A 17,415-nucleotide genomic window follows, 5' to 3' on the forward strand; every position below is an offset into this window, starting at 1 on the left:
TTTATATATGTATATATGTCGTTAGGGTGTGAACTTTAGTAATTAATTAAGGTTAGTTAATTAAATAAGTTAATGACCCGCCCCAAGGTGAATATGGCGTGATAAAGCCTTGTCAGTTGCTATAACCACCGAATAAAGCCACCAAGTGAGCAGAGCGAACGAGGTGGCTTTATGAGGTGGCGGACCATTAACGCTATTATAATATAGCTTACACGATAGCCTATTCAAACGGATGCAGTAAGTGATACAATGTACAATTTACCCGTTCCACATGCTGAATAGAACAAAGTTCCATCTGGAGTCACCTGAGGGCACTGGGTACTGTTCACGTTCTATGTCTTCTATCTGGGTCACAGGTGTTCTTATGGGAGTCACCCGAGGTCATTGGAACACAACTCAAGTTATTTTTGGATTTTTTAACTAGAGCCGTGTTCTATTGGGTCACCTGAGGTAATATGCGGGTGATTATTGGGTTGTTTAATGTATGGATTTGGATGAATAAATACCCGATTTCGACTCTATTTGTGACATTACGGCGTCATAAGGAATGTGGAATGGAGCCTTTTGATTGGTCAACGTCACCCGTCTATATGGTAATCGACTATAATGAGCAAATGTAATTTTTCAGGTCCAACTTCGAGGGGAAAGGGGGGTTTTTCGATTGCTGGGTAGTGTGGAACATGTTACTGTGGATGGCTGGAATACTAGAAATATGACAATCCGGACATCACTGCCGTCTTTGCTGAATCTTCAACTTCGACATATCATCTATCAAAACACAGTTTATGATGCCAATTCACTTGAATTAGGTAAGGTTGATTTTGCTGTTGCAAACCTTTTACACACGTCAGAATGCCTTTATTTGTTTTTATTACGATTTTGACGCTGATGTAATATCCAACAAAAATTAAATAAAAGAACATGCTTTAACAGTATTCAGACCTGGCTTTTTGGGGCTTGCTTAGACGGGGGGGGGGGTCTTTCGAGGCCCGCCCCCTGTAACTCGACAACCACTTCTGGTAAGGCCACCAAATTTTTAGAGAATGGTGAAGTAATGAACTTAATTCATAGCAACAATTTTTGTGTAATTATGACGTCATATGACGTCAATTGTATGCTTTTATGGGGTAAAACCGTAAAAAATTGTTTTTTTCCGTAAAACTCAACGGAATACAACAAAACTTGAACAAAAAGTAACAATAATAGAATATTAATGTGTGCTTATGTTGCCCAACTTGCCCCTGACAACAACACTGAGGTCAAAATGACGTCATAAAATGCATAATTAAGCTGTCGGCAACCTTGGATAGGAAATCTTGAATTTTTAAAGAAACAGCCTCAAAACGCAACGCAAATGGATTAAAGATGTTCATATGAACGTTTTATGTGAAAAAACACGAGTAGATACGAAAAATTTGTGAAAAAAACATGGTTACACCAAAGTTAATTATGTGGTCCGCCGTCTTGAATTTTGACCGATTACGTCGACAAATCGTCGAATAAGCATAAATTATGAATATTTAATAAGAGAAATTAAATATTATTATATAAAATATTAAACCTATAAAATTTCAATGTTTTAACCAATAATACTGATTTGTCGAAAAACTGCTAGTCAGAAACCCGTTAACGTTGCCATGGCAACACAAAAATCACGAACTTATCGAATTAATATGAAATTGTTGCCAGATGTTTTTTTAGGAAAAGTCACCAAATTTGCCGGTTCTAGTACGAGTCGTTTTGGCGCTATCTGAGATGAAAGTGAGCGCGGGCCTCAAAAGCCCCTCCCCTAGTCTGAATAGAGTTAAAATCGACATTAAATGCCAAAAGTATTGAGTAATATGTATAACAATGCCATGGTGCATTGGGTAGGGGATTTAACCCTACCTAGACCGGGCTTTTTTTGACATGGGGGGACGGGGGGGGGGCTCTTTTGACCCCCCCTAAGAACTCGCGAACGGTATGTCGTATTACCACCAAATTTTTAGAGAATGGTGTACTAGTGAAAATTTATCATATCTAAAATTTTTATGTCGTTATGACGTAATAAGACGTCATTAATGTGATTTTATTGGCCAAAACCGTCTAAATAGGTTTTTCCCTGAAAACTAAATGGTATTCAACATAACTGTACCAAAAGTTTTTATGACAGTATATTATGGTGTACTAAGTCTTATGTTGCCCATAGCAACACCGGTGACGTCATAAAATGACGTCATGCATATTTAAGATATCCGCCATCTTGGATCATCAATCTTGAATTTTCAAAAACAGTTTTTTTTCATGATAAAGCCTAAAATACATTGTAAACATACTAAAGACCTTCATTTAAACCTTTTGTTGGAAAAAGAAATGGAAGTATTGATGAAATTTTAATAAAAATAACCTGTATATACCTGTTCTAATGATATGGTCCGCCATCTTGAATTTGGCAAATGACGTCATCAAATTAGCATAAATTATGCATATCTAACGATAAAATTTACATAGAATTATATGGGATGTTATTAATATTAGAAACCATGAGTAACTTGGCATAAAACCCATAAAATTCTATTGTTGAAACAAAAAGTACTAAATTTAGCAAAAAATGCCTGTCAGAAACCCATTGTCATGGCAACACAAAAATTATTATCTTATTCCAATGATAGAGAATTGTTGCCAACAATATTCTTGGAAAAGTCACCAAGTTTGGCCGTTCTACGGCTAGCCGTTCAGACGCTAGGTGACATGAAAGTTGCCGCGGGCACTTTTTACGCCCCCCCCCCCGGTCTAGGTAGGGTTAAACTATTTAATTCTAACTTTACATGTTATTTCCGGGATAAAAACAGAAACTTGACACAAAATATTGCAGTACATATTCCAGACCTATAAATTCCAGACCTATAAATATATATATAGTTATAGTAGGCCTTGTTTATTTGATTACATAAATTACATGCTATGGGTTAAAACTGTTGCGAGCGTGCGAATAACAAAAAAAGGGTTTGGCAAAAAGGCGGCTTTCATTCGAACAAATGGCACAAGGCATGCAACGGCGAATAATCTAATCTTAAAATCAAGTTCTTTCCAGTTTTGTCTTTTTCGTTTAATTTTGGCATTCCACGACATTGTTAAGTTTTTTTGCAGCTTATGGTATATATTTCCTCATTTTACGACTGTTTTGTAAGATTTACAGTGTGGTTGAGGCTCAGTTCCCACTTCAGTTGGAACGTTGTAACGGTGGTAAGGTGGTAGGCATGCAGTTTGCAACGGTGGTAGGCACACAGTCAAGTAAACCATTGCAGAAGCCCTTTATACGCCATGCCATCACAGGTCATAGCATCACCAGGCCAAGCTAGGCAAAGCCAGGCCGGGCTAAGCCAGGGGTCTATGCCACCACATCAAAATTCGGTGTCAAAATTCTGCTTAACAAAGGAAAGAAAAATACAATTCTCTTTTCACTGCATAAATTATGTAGATCAGGTAATGCAGGTTGACAGTTTGCGTGGAGAACCAGTTCACGGTCGGTTATTGACACAGCTACAATTTAAGGCATATCAGAAACCCAGGTTAAGCAACGTAAACATCAATTGCTCAGTTGGTTGCGTTGCGTTTATGTCGGCAGGTCCTCTAACTCCGGACATCGTAGAATCGATTCCCAGTGTCGGCACTTCTTTTTAATTTTCTTTTCTAACATTCGTTGTTTTGCTTTTAACATTCAAAGATTAATTGTTCTTCATTCTCAGGACTGTTAATCAGTTTATAGTTAAATTGGTTCTCTTTTGTATTTTTGCACTTTTGTATTTTTGTCTTGCATGTCTTGGTAAGCTTTATTCGCAAGTTCGAATCACGGTGTCGGCATTACTTTTTCTTTTTGACAATGCCGAAATGCCAGCTTTTTAAAGCTCTTTCATCTCGCGATGCCTTCACCTAGTTTTTTTTGACGGCCAGGCCAGCTCTTTTCAAAGCCTTTCTCGTTTGAGAAACGGCCGAATATTTAGGCGCGCGAAAGGCATCCGTATAATTAAACCAACAAGGCCTTGAAAGGATTACAGTGTTTTTACTAATTGATTTTTATTGCAACTTTCAGTTGATCTAACTTACATGGGATCAAGCGTGAAAATACCTATTCACATACAACAACAAAGGCTACCATGGCTGTATGAAGCAGGATCTGGTAAGTTGCAGTTGTGTAAAATACACTATAATTACAATGTTGTAACTCATTTACGCTTAACATGCTATGGTTAAAAATGCTGTTTGGTTTGCAAGGTTATGAACTAATTCAAAATCCAACCTTATATTGGAATGGCCTTTAATTTAAAGTTTTTAATAATGTACTGTTAAAAGTGTATCTAGCTAATTCCGAAATCACCATGCCAATGTGGTGTTGCTCCTGTGGAGGATCCCTGGTGTCTCCAGAACATGCTTTATCCAGCCTTGTCGGCGAAGGGGACAATCCTGGATATCTAAAATGCACTTCTTTCTGTGCAGTCATGTGCGCTGATTGGTACCAGGTGCAGCCATTCATACTGATTGACAGAAATAGAAACAGTAAATATTCACGCCCAAGCTTTCATAATTGGTTGGACCACACACGTGAGGCCAGTCTTCAGGGTGTATGCCACGTATATGTTAAGTCTGAAACCATTAAAACCTCGGTATCAATAACAGAAAGACAAACCATCTTGCTTAGCGTAAGCTCAATGGGGCCCTTGTGCTAATACAGATGTTGGCTTCAAATCCTTTAATATTTTGGTGTTCACATATCACATCTGTGATCGAATTGGAAGTTGCTAATCGGGTGAAAATTTTTATTCAACCATCAGCACACTCCCGAGTTGTGATCGCACGCACACTGAAATCAACAAAGTTAACTATTTCAGGGTGAACACGGGTAGTTTTAGTGCATTTTTAATACATTAATGGCAGAATTCTATGTGCAGCGGTTGCAAACGTCGCATCGTCCACTTTGCCTCGAAAAAAACGTCTAAACAGATTACGTATCAAGGGTATAATTATGCTCCTTCGGCCTGTGACGACTTCTGGATAGAGCTTTAAGTGCAACGACTTCTGGATACAGCAGTCACGTATCTAGATTGTGCCATTTTGGATAAGGAAAACTTTTGGATAGAAAAAATATGTATCCAGGATTCTGTTGTTTTTTTTAAATCTATATCAGCTCTTACTCAGCATTAGCAGCCAAACTGCCTAGACAGAGCGCCGTCAAAGTTTTGTGCTGAGGAAAGAATTAACTTCACGTTTGAATCTTTGTCTGTCCTTGATCTTAGCGATCTCCCTCGGAAGACTGTTTCAAAGTTTAAAAGTTGTTGGTACAAAGGTTCTCATATGATCGTTGGTGTGGAAGACAGGGAACACCAGAGTGTTTTTTTGCTGGGATTTTGACTGGCGTGTCACCCGCCGCACATCATTGTGTTTAGAAACAAGGTCGTTTAGCAGGGCTGGTGCCTCTCTGTTGTACATAGGTGGAAGAGAGTCAATGCACCAACTTCCCGGCGGTGGTCCAAATGTTGGATACGCGCCTTGGAAAGACCAGCTAAGGAATAGTTAATGATTTTCAGGGCTGAGGAAAAGTTAATGATTTTCAGGGCTGTCCTTTGTTAACAGTCAAGCCTAGCTAGCTCGTTTTCGCTTGCAGACATCCATATAGTTGGGGCATACTCCATGGGTGATCTTTCCATGCTTTTGTATACGGTTGCTCTTCAAGTTGGTTTCATGTAAGAAAAAACCTTTCTGAGTAGGCCTAGTCTCTTACCCGAATCTGTAGCCATTTTCTTTACAATGTGGTTCCAGTTAAGGTTCTTATGTATATTGATACCCAGTAGCTCTACCTCGTCCACCTCCGTGAGTATGGTGTCAATAAAGACCAAAGGAGGCTAAAACAAGGACTGTGGCTAACACAATTGGTAACTAGGGTGAAACAGGACGCCGACTCACAGCAAGACTTGTTAATTGAGTGAATTACCCTTGTATTAGGCTCTTGCATAAGAATGTACAAGCTATGAGAACCGCAGTGTGTAAATTGTTACAAGTATCATGTTACGGAGTCAATACATTTCTGCCCGTACTGATGTGACGGTAAGCTCACTGCCCTAATTGTATGTGTGTTTTTCTTTGAAATACATGTACACTGGAAGTTTTTGAAGAAGGGAGGTGATACTTTTCTTAATTTTTTAAATTTTTTTTTCAGGTTGTTGTTTATCGCCCTGGTCCGTTCAAGGTGCATATTGATGCATTTTAATCATTTTTCTGGCGTTGTAATTAACTCTATCTAGACTGGGATTTTGATATTTGTAGGACTGTTGGGACGGCGATTCTTCATGACCAATACCATACAGTCTTTTCACCCACCAAAAATCTGCTTAAGTATTAGATATTATTTACAAAGAGGAGATGTGAGACATACTCTCGATCAATCTTAATTTCTTCCATCAAGGTTCATTTTGTTAGGGATAAGATTAATTGTTAAACATGTCGTAGTGGCCATTTTTCACTTTGACTCACGACGTTTGCTCTTGATAATGGGGGATTATGTTAGTTACCGTGTTAAATGTTCCACATGTTAATCAATAATCCTCCAATTGACAGTTTGGAAGAAGCACGAGTATATCGCTGAGAGAGAAGCGATATCGCCATTTGTACCTTTACCAGAAATAGAAAGAATGTTCGGGTTGACTGTTTTATTGGGTGTGTTTCCGCAAATTTGTAGTCAGTATAACTTTATAATACCTCTATGGATTGATGCTAATTGGTGCCTTGATAGGTTTTAGGTACACAAATGTCAGGGTCAAATGTGATCCTAAGGAGTAATTGACGAACGCGCGTCTGTACCTCCTAGCAGCTCAGGAGGATATTCTGTAATTTCTGTGTATTACATAACAAGACTAACACCATTATACATATACAGCGTCAATGAATAGGTCATTTGTATATTTAATGACGAAATGTGAAATATTGCCATATGATAGGACTCTCAATATCACATCAAATATATGCAATTTGAATTGAAAAAAAAACGATGAGGTAAAGCAGATGTTGGTAAGGATTTTTGACTGCAATTCCTCACTCTATGTCATATTTCAGCAAACCCCTAAAATAATGGTCTAAATAGGATTGATGCTTTCGCCTAAAAAGCAAATTTTGCTGTAACAATGACGTTTATACTTCTTTTTTACATGACATGAAAACAGGAAGGTTTAGAGACCGCGTCACCGTGGTGGTCAAGACTTTCCTTCGTTACACTAATCTACGACGATTAATACGTTCCATCCATGAGTTTTACCCTGGAACCAGAATCATAGTTGCCGATGACACACCAAACGAATTCTACAAGGTGATTAAAGGTGACGATGTCGACCAATTCAAGATGCCAAATTTTACGGTACACTTGCAATTATTTCTGCTTTCCAGTTTAAGGTTTTTAAAGATGTTAAGTTATAAAAGTTTTAAATATGTTTGTTTTCTGGGGTAAAAACGGACGTATACTTGTTTTTAATCATACAAGAACTACACTATGTTATTTTGATATGGACCCTTACAATGGTTTAGTGACAACTTGTTTTTATTGATATACAGGGATTTTTAATTGCTATTTGCAAATCTAACATAGAATACCACAATAATACAAATCATATTAAAACTGCGTAGTAGTATCAATCGTTTTGATAGATCTTAACGTCGCACTGGTTTAGGGTCGAACTGTTCAATAGATACAAAAACTTCTTTAAAAACTTATTCTTCCCATGGAATCTGTCTATATGGGTGCCCCAGTACACTGTTAAGTAACTGCCTTATACGGAAAAAAATATATTTCCAATAAAAGTTGCTTGATAAGTTGAGGACAGAAATTATGATATTCCATGCGTTGGTAGGAGTTTACAAAAAAAACTGATAAATGATACCAATTCCGAGCCATAAGCGGCCCTTTTAAGGAACGGGAGGACGTCATTTTAATTTATCAATATTCTTTAATTTTGTTTTGGACATGCTTTTGTGATTTCTGAAAACGTGATGAGCTTATTGTCACGTGATCCTGTCCATTTTTACCTTATGTAATATTTTAACTTATATTCTTTCAGGGCTACTTTGCTGGACGAAACCTCGGATTGTCTCAAGTATCAACCGAGTATTTTTTGTACACTGACGATGACCTCTACTTGTTGAAGCAAAAAAGTGACTTGGATTATTTGGTATCCCTGTTGGATGAGACAAATTTTCATTTGGTAGGTTATTTTTTATATTTTTAAAAATTCTTTCATATGTAATTAGATTTTACCTTGTTGGTATAATAATCAGAAAGTGAAATGTTTCTCCTTGTTTTCTCTTGATTTTTATTCACATCCGTTTAGGTCGGTTCATTACAAGGAAATCAAACCAAGACGATGGGATCGATTTTCAACTTTAAGGGATACGGCGATCACACTTGCATTGAGAGGAAGTTTGGTTATCACTCTGAAGTTCCAGGATTTCCTGGTGTGTTTCCTTTACTTTTACACACTATTTCATAGGATACCCTTTTCTTCCAAACAGTTACTCTATTGTCTCGGAAAAAAGGTCAAATGCGAATTCGTAAACACATTGATGTAGTGTCTGTGTTGTAAAATTGTTTAAATTTCAGAAAATTTTGTGCTACTGTTTTTCACTTGTATCAGACGGTGCTATTTTTAGCAGGTGGGGTCTCATGCTGTGTTTATCAAAAGTATGTTAAAAATTACATCATTATTTTGCCGGTAATAGATGTTTGTTCATTTTGGGGGCGTTGTTAGATTGTGTTGTTTAAAAAGGAAAATAAATGCTACAATTCCAAATTGTTGTGTGCCGAGTTTCATTATATCTAAGTAATAAAAGATTTTGCATTTTTAACCTGTACAGCAATTGGCCTTTAAGTGATAAGTTTAAATCAACTTAAGAAACGGCAAGGTACAAATCTTATTTTTGTTTCTTTTTTGCAGGGTGCTTCATCGTGGATATGGTGACTAACTTCTTCATAGCTTCCACCATTGATGTTAGGGCTGTTGGGTTTGATCCACATCCACTGTTGTCAATTGTTGGGCACAGAGGTATCTTAAAATATCTAAAGAGTGCACTCTTTCATATGCATTTGTTATTCAACCCTTTCTCTATTCCTCGAGGCTAAAATTTTCTTCAGTAGTAGAACATTGAAACAAACAAATTAAACTTATAAGGGGCACCCTTTTCTAATGTACATTAAAGGACCTTGATGCATCTTTTTAATCTTTACTTCAAGACGTCTTGTCGGTATTGCTATACTAAAACTAATTTATAATTTTAGTGTACAAGTTTTGAATGTGCCTTTGTAAAATGCTTTTAGTCCTTATAACTAGCGTATTATATGTAGGTAGTTGCCAAAGACACCCCTTATACAATGCAATTACGGTCTAAATCGATTTAGCCAAATGGCAGGAGAGACTAAGACAATACATAAAAACAGGTAAAACTTAATTCCAGAAATACCTGTAAACTAAAGAATGACAGGAGTTAATCGCAGCATTGAGGGCGAAAACGGGTTATTATTTTCTAATAGATTAATAAATCCGATAGCGGCCACTATGACTGTCAGCACGTTTTTGTGCCTCCATGTCAATTGTCCACTAGAGAGTGCAGCTGAACATGAATATATCGCAAGGTATTTGTTCGCATGGTTCGCAACAGTTTGACAGCTCATCGTGCTCTTTTTGGTAGCAAATCATATGTGGACCGCCACAGGAACGAGATGCGGAGAGGTTCCATCTGCCACAGGACACTAAATGGAATGTTCCTTTTGCTCAATTCTTTCTTAGGTTGCTTACGTTTCCTGCTTAGCCTGTGAGGCTCCTACAACAACACTCTTGTCCTATTCCCTTTCTCTTACTTCCTGCACACCCATCTCTTTTTGTTCCACCACTTGATGATGACAACCACTTTGAAGGTACCAGCAGAAACTACAACTTTTCCAGGCAGGCCAAAATTATCTATTGCCTCCCACATTCACCTATGAGATTTAGTTGTCTTCTGAAGTCTGTTGGTGTATTTTATGTCCTCAGTATTACCTCAATATCACAGACTCAGTCTCTGGATTATGACAGCCTGCTTCTGAAAGGCTGAGACTTGTTATCCACTTTGGCGAAGATGGTAGTCAACTATTTTTGTGTGTGGACATTTTTACTAGGTGCCAGTTAAGTCTTAATTCTGTATACACTGTCAACTTGCATTGAAAGACGTACTGACTGTTAAAGTAATGTCAATAGATTGGCCGTACAACGTTTCAGAGCACTCGGTCTGTAACTGCGCACAAAAGTGATGCACTTCTAACCATTTGTTAGAACGTGTCCGGCCAAGGACACGAGAACAAATTGGCACGCATTGATGCTATCGAAAAATTTCGAACGAGAAACATGGTTTTGCTCCTACCCAAAACTCCTCCTTCAGTGTATATAGCGTTAAAGTGTACCAAAGTTGCATTTTTTTATTATCTAATTTTTTTGTCTCTTTTATCTTTTCAGAATTCTTCTATAGCGCTTTCGGAAGGCTTCGCATAGCAGTGTGCAGAAACGTTGTCTACGCCCATGAACGTGGTGGTGATTCATCTTTTGAAGACTACAAAAGTCGTAGACATAATATAAGTGTAGAACATAACGTGCTTAAGGCAAAGTATGAATTGTTCAAAAACCATATCGGTTGCCTCACACGAAAACCAATGTTAGCAAAAAATTTCCAACCTTTCTTTAAATCATAATTGTAAAAAATATCTGTTAACTAAGAATCGATTCTATTCCTGGAACCTGTTACATTTTGGTAATTCAGCACTGTTGTTAAAGAATACATTAGTCAACGTTTGCATTTAATACGTTTAGAATAAGTCGTTACAAAGACTGTGGTGTTAGAATGGCTTAATCCGTTAATTTGTTTTGAAATATTTTTTTTCTCCTCCTCCTTTCTTTATTCCTAAGCCAAATTACCTTAAAGCTAGTATGGAGGTATGGAGTAGTACCCCCATTTAAATTTGTATTGTTTAAGACTTGAGCCTCGTTTATGGGCGTATCTATACGGAACCACCCAAGGCGGTTTACATGTGGTTTACCCCGAAGCCGGTTTCAAGTGGCTCCATCTGAACGCTCCGAAATCACATTGAAAGCGCCTCGATCCCAAGCCACTTCTAGAGGTGGTTTCGAATCGCTTTCCCCGCATCGCGATTTGCGTCTGAACGCAATGTGATTTCAATGTGACTTCGCCTGGTCATGGATTACGGAGTGATATTTCTTTTTTTATATGCAATACCAACTTTTACGTGGCAGCAACTTAAAGAGCAGTAATGGTCAAATAATGTGTCCGTTCTAGGGCGAGCTTCACCGCCTCTGGCGGGACCACGTCGGCATTCGGCCGAGATACGCTGGGAGGTGGGCATCAGCAAGCAGGTCGTTGACCTCTGACATTAATAACACGCCGCCTTGCGTGTTATCATCAAACAGCAATAAATGTAGCTCAAGCGTATTGTGTTCGGACACGGTTTCACAGGTGTGTGTGGCACATGGACCAGATGTGAGGAATGTGAGTTACCCGAATCGCGCCTTGGGTGGTTCCGTATAGACACGGCCTATGTGAAGTCACCCAAACCGCGATTCGGGTAACTCGCATTCCTCACATCTGGTGCACGTGCCATACATTCCTTGCAAACCGTGTCCGATCACGATTCTCCGAAACTGCATTTATTGTTGTTTGATGAAAACACGCAAGGTAGCGTGTTATCAATGTCAGCGTATCTTGGCCGGATGCCGACGTGTTCCCGACAGAGGCGGTGAAGCTCGTCCTATAACGGACACATTATTTGACCATTACTTCTCTTTAAGTTGCTGAACGTAAAATTTGGTATTGCATATAAATTAAGAAATATCACCCCGTAATCCATGACCGGGTGAAGTCACATTGAAATCACATTGCGTTCAGGAGCAAATCGCGATGAGGGAAAACCGATTCGAAACCACCTCTAGAAGTGGTTTGGGATCGAGGCGCTTTCAATGTGATTTGGAGCGTTCAGATTGAGCCATATGTGAACCCGGCTCCGGGGTAAACCACATGTAAAGCGCCTTCACTGACTTCACATGAACACGGCCTTGGTTGGTTGTTGGGCTGTAATTCGGCTAACTTATCGGGCAACTGCACTAGCTATGACATATTGACAGTATAAACTGTATTTAAGTATTAAGCTTTGGAATGTGGGGCGTTAACATTTTTATCAAGAAAATCGACAGTTTGCATTATGCAAATATCAATTTTTAACATTGTAAAGGATCTTTATGTGTCAGATTCTTTTTTGACACAACAGAAAAGTACAGAGACTTTTGTATGGTCTTCTACAACTTAACTAAAGATCTAACAAAGCTAAATACATGTGTGGGTAACGTTATCTTACGTACAGAGTATATGTATGATGTAACAATAAAGGTTAACTATTCTCTAACATATGTTCTCTAAGATAGTTATCCAACCATTGTATTTTAATTATTAATCACCTCATACGCGATTAATATTGATGAAAAACATTCTTTTTGTTTTTAGCATCCCCATCCCCAAATCAAATCAAAATTTGGTTTCGAATGACCTGGTCACATTTGCAGTCTCCAAGCAGATATAGGGTGGCATGAGTAAGTAATATTTAAGCAGATACACGGAATCTTGGCTTTTAAGCAGATACAGGGTGCTGTGGATTCTGTCAAAAATACGAAAATCTGTACAAATGACCAGGTGATCGTCGAAAGAACTATGTGGGGGCTTCTAGAACACTGACGTACTAAAAACAAGTGCTTTTGAAAAAGCTGTCGTTTGCCGGTGTAGTCTGTAGGAAAGTTTGTTTTGTGTACGACTCTTCTGTTTTTTGAGAAGAGCAACTTGTGCTGGACACTGTAAAGATTAATATAATGTTCCCTAGCGAGGAAGGGCGTTACTGCAAGCAACTGTGATTTTGGCTGATTAGTATGATATATACACAAAGGAGTAATGTGTGTTTTCCTTGGTTTGTGAGTTGCTGACGCTAAATTTCTAGGTATTATAAGCAATTGAAAATGTACATCGCAGTGATACAGTTAAAAGGTAATTCTAGTGTATCATACTTTAGCAAGACGTATTGGAAGTAGACTCACACATTTGGGTTGTACAACAATTTTCTTTATTCTTGTCTTTTGTCGTTAGCTTGTAAATATAAACATGATGAGGGTAACTACTAGTATACCGTCATATGAACTGGAAACAAAATGACTACTAGTATATAAGGTACATGTACATGGAAATGACCTTATCTTTTAGCTCGTAAAGTAAACGTGAGGGTAACCATACCTCATATGAACTGGAAACAAAATGACTACAATGTACTAGTATATAAGGTACATGGAAATGACCTTATGTTTTAGCTTGTAAGTAAACATGAGGGTAACCATACCTGATATGAACTGGAAACAAAATGACTACTAGTATATAAGGTACATGGAAATGACCTTGTGTTTTAGATTGTAAAGTAAACATGAGGGTAACCATACCTCATATGAACTGGAAACAAAATGACTACTAGTATATAAGGTACATGGAAATGACCTTGTGTTTTAGCTTGTAAAGTAAACATGAGGGTAACCATACCTCATATGAACTGGAAACAAAATGACTCACGTTACATAAGGTCAACGACATTATATAGGTAGCTATATAATGTTCTTGATAAGGTACATGGAAATGACCTTGTGTTTTTAGCTTGTAAATATAAATATGATGAGTGAACTACTAGTATACCGTCATATGAATCGGAAACAAAATGACTGTAAGGTCAAGGACATTATATAGGTAGCTATATAATGTCCTTGATAAGGTACATGGAAATGACCTTGTGTTTTTAGCTTGTAAATATAAACATGATGAGGGTAACTACTAGTATACCATTATATGAACTAGAAACAAAATGACTATATAAGGTCAAGGACATTACATAGGTAGCTATATAATGTCCTTGATAAGGTACATGTAAATGACCTTGTGTTTTTAGCTTGTAAATATAAACACGATGAGTGAACTACTAGTATACCGTCATATGAACTGGAAACAAAATGACTATATAAGGTCAAGGACATTATATAGGTAGCTATATAATGTCCTTGATAAGGTACATGGAAATGACCTTATGTTTTAGCTTGTAAAGTAAACATGATAAGGGTATCTATACCGTCTATCAACTCAAAACAAAATGACTATATAAGGTACATTTGTGTACATGAAAATGACCTCATGTTTTAGCTTGTAAAGTAAACATGATAAGGGTAACTATACCGTCTGTCAACTGAAAACAAAATGACTATATAAGGTACATTTGTGTACATGAAAATGACCTTATGTTTTAGCTTGTAAAGTAAACATGATGAGGGTAACTATACCGTCATATGGATTGAAAACAAAATCACTATATAAGGTATAGCAGGCTTTTTACGACAATAGCAAGGTTTTTATGTTTCTCTTTTTATAATTGTAGAATATTTATGCGCATATGATTTGTGTGCAGATGTTTTGGATATTGCAGAAAAAGTGGTAGTTTCCTTCTTTCAAGAGGATTTCTTCAACTAGTTGTTCATTTGTCACGCTAACACTAGTAACAGGATCTGAGGTGTCTGTAAGGGAGGTTAGTGTATCTTTGAAACATGTAGTGCAGTGCAAGAACATGTACAGTAGTCACGAGTTAGCAAACAACGGTAGTCACTGAAAGAAAAAAAAATACAGTAATTCAATTTTTTTAATACATTAAATTCAGTTTTGCTTAATTACATCATGCTGCCTTCATTAACTGGTTTGTGTTTGTGTGCAACTGAACATGATAACTGAAAAACGCTTCCATGCATAGCTGCTTTGACATACTAGTAGTATAATTTTAATAACACTGTATCAAAGCAGCCATGCATGGAAGCGTATTTGTAAGGGCTTGGCTTGCAACATATATTCAAACTACACAACAAATGACCCCTACAGCGTTCCTGACCTCTAAGAGTAAGCCGACAACTGTTTGAAGTTAAGACTGGTTGATCGTTTCCCAAATTCTTTTCTCACAAAAGTGCGCGTTCAAGCTGCAGCAGACAGAACTGTATTTTATAAGGTCACACGCCCCCCTCCCCATTTCGCGGCATGCCGAAACAAAGGCACCGAAATATTATTATTATTCCCATACATAATCTCTAGAAAGCATTACAGAGCTTTGTTGTTCTATGAAGTACTTTAAAACACAATCATACGCTCCAAGTCGTTGAAAATCGTTTCAAGACGTAAGTATTTTCACGATAAAAAATACAAACGCACACAAACCTCTGTGACCTTGCTTTGCTCTGCATGCGCATATGCGCACCCTAGCGGGGATAGGCCGTACTGCCACTGCCAGATCTTGCTGGCTTATTAACATAATATATGCAACGATGAGCAATGTGTGGCTTTTGTCAGTTTATGGCTCACGTGGGCGACATTTTGACGTAAAATTATATTTGAAATGTTTAATTTTGTCAAACATAGAGCTGTGGTGACATTTTATCTTATAGTAGCCCAATTTTTAGCGCTTCATGTACATACGGGACCCCAAGCGCAGACAGCGCAGACACAATGAGTCGACTCGGACAACAGAAAGATGACGTAATTAGGACCAACGAACGTACGTACCTACCTACCTAGGAGCATGTAGGAAACCCAATACAATTTCGTTTGCCCGCCGTAGGGCGGGCAAACGAAAAAAAATCTGTGTCGGGGTTTAGGAGGAGAGCTTTGCGAAAACTTACTGAAAAGCATTATTTCGGGGATTCTAGGATATCTTACCGATAAATACTGTATACTAAATTGTTACTAACAAGCACTTTCTGGGTACTAAACACGACAAGGCGGTATGGAATCACTTGATACTGAGAAGCACTATATGGGATTAGATATGAAACAGTCTATTTTAGAATAAGAGTATGGGCTGAAATATGCTATATTTGCTCCCAAACAAATGTCTGTCTTGTTTTGTTTATTTGTAAGGTATACCCGAAGTGTGCGGGTTTAGAATATGTTCAGGCAGTGTACTGTGTTGTTGTGCTGTTCGTATAGTCAATGTATCGATACTTTCTTGCACCCATTATTATTGAAGCATATATCGTGTAAAAAATATTATTGAGTAACGTAAATCGTGCATCTTGTTGCCATAACAATGGTAAATACCAAGACTTTTAAATGGTGAAAACGGACTCTAACTGTACATCGAAATCTCGACTTTAGCTGTTTAAATTCTATTCAGACTGGAATTTTGTCATTCTGAGGGGGGGGGGGTGTTGAGACCCATCCTCTGTAACTTAACAACCTATTAACACAAGACGCAAACAATTTTCATAGGACGGTATCTAACAATTTTGGTGTCATGACGTTATATTTCGTCCCTTAGCGGCTTGGTCTGGAACTGTAGACGCATTCCTTGAAAAATATTTAGGGACGATTACTCATGAACCGATTGACGGATTATTTTTGGGGGTATGTGGGTAGCTTAAAGAATGACATATTAAAATGATAGTTATGTAAATAAGCAATTAATTATGATGATCAAAGAGGAAATGATATAAATCTGCAAAATTCCATGTTAGAATCATTCAAACATGTAACATGTGTAATTTTGAAAAAGACCAACATTGGCAGATATTGGTTATGCAAATGAAAGCATAAGTAATGCCAAAAGCCTATGATTCCATAGTAACTACAGGAAACCTCATACTTGTGGCATTTTAAGTGAGGGCGGACATCACTAAAAATAGAATATTCAAATAAGGACCTCATTTGCATAATTTTTGAAGGAATTCTACATTATTTTTCAAGTATTTCACCCATAGAAAACAACGGTACAAACATAGAGACACAAACTATACCTATAGCATCTTATATACATAAAAAAAGAATTTCTGTACTGACAATCTGACATCAGAAGACATTGCATAATGCTGTTGTTGGTGTTGTTTAGCCTATCAATAAAGGAGTAGCATAATTTTCTGCGTCTGGTATTAAATGTGTCAGTAGTTTGGTAAACAAACATAGTCCTTGCACTGGGCCATCTTGCAAACTTAAGAAGTATCCGAAAACACCCGAAACTTGGCAAGTTCACTCGATTTAACACGGTTCCAAAGCTGGACGTCAAACAGTCCCGCGCTATACATATATAAGTTAGCTGGGTACATATGACTTAAATTACATCGATTTCAAAGCTTGCTCGAGCAAAAACTAACACAGACCATATTCCGTTCACTTTTTAACATGGTGTCTCCTTTTCAAGATTACTATGTATATCAGAAAACATTTAAGTTGTATTCCCACTGTTAGATTGAAATTATTTGTAAGCTGTGCCATAATAATCAGAAATCTTTAGTTTCAACTAGCGTTTGC

At 37.6% G+C, this 17,415-nt stretch overlaps 1 protein-coding gene across 1 annotated transcript in view; it reads left to right on the forward strand.

Annotated features, from left to right (window-relative positions):
* Positions 1 to 14,601, forward strand: part of LOC109463753 (beta-1,4 N-acetylgalactosaminyltransferase 2-like) — a 20,137-nt gene extending 5,536 nt beyond the window's left edge. Inside the window, exons 4-10 of the mRNA XM_019760599.1 lie at positions 4,073 to 4,163; positions 7,198 to 7,384; positions 8,082 to 8,225; positions 8,352 to 8,475; positions 8,955 to 9,062; positions 10,506 to 10,610; positions 14,540 to 14,601. Of these exons, the coding sequence (XP_019616158.1) occupies positions 4,073 to 4,163; positions 7,198 to 7,384; positions 8,082 to 8,225; positions 8,352 to 8,475; positions 8,955 to 9,062; positions 10,506 to 10,610; positions 14,540 to 14,601 (821 nt within the window). The remainder of the gene's footprint in view (positions 1 to 4,072; positions 4,164 to 7,197; positions 7,385 to 8,081; positions 8,226 to 8,351; positions 8,476 to 8,954; positions 9,063 to 10,505; positions 10,611 to 14,539) is intronic.
* The last annotated feature ends 2,814 nt before the right edge of the window (positions 14,602 to 17,415 follow it).

This window comes from Branchiostoma belcheri, unplaced genomic scaffold (genome assembly GCF_001625305.1).
Source record: "Branchiostoma belcheri isolate BF01 breed outbred unplaced genomic scaffold, Haploidv18h27 scaffold13, whole genome shotgun sequence".
Lineage (NCBI taxonomy): Eukaryota > Metazoa > Chordata > Leptocardii > Amphioxiformes > Branchiostomatidae > Branchiostoma > Branchiostoma belcheri.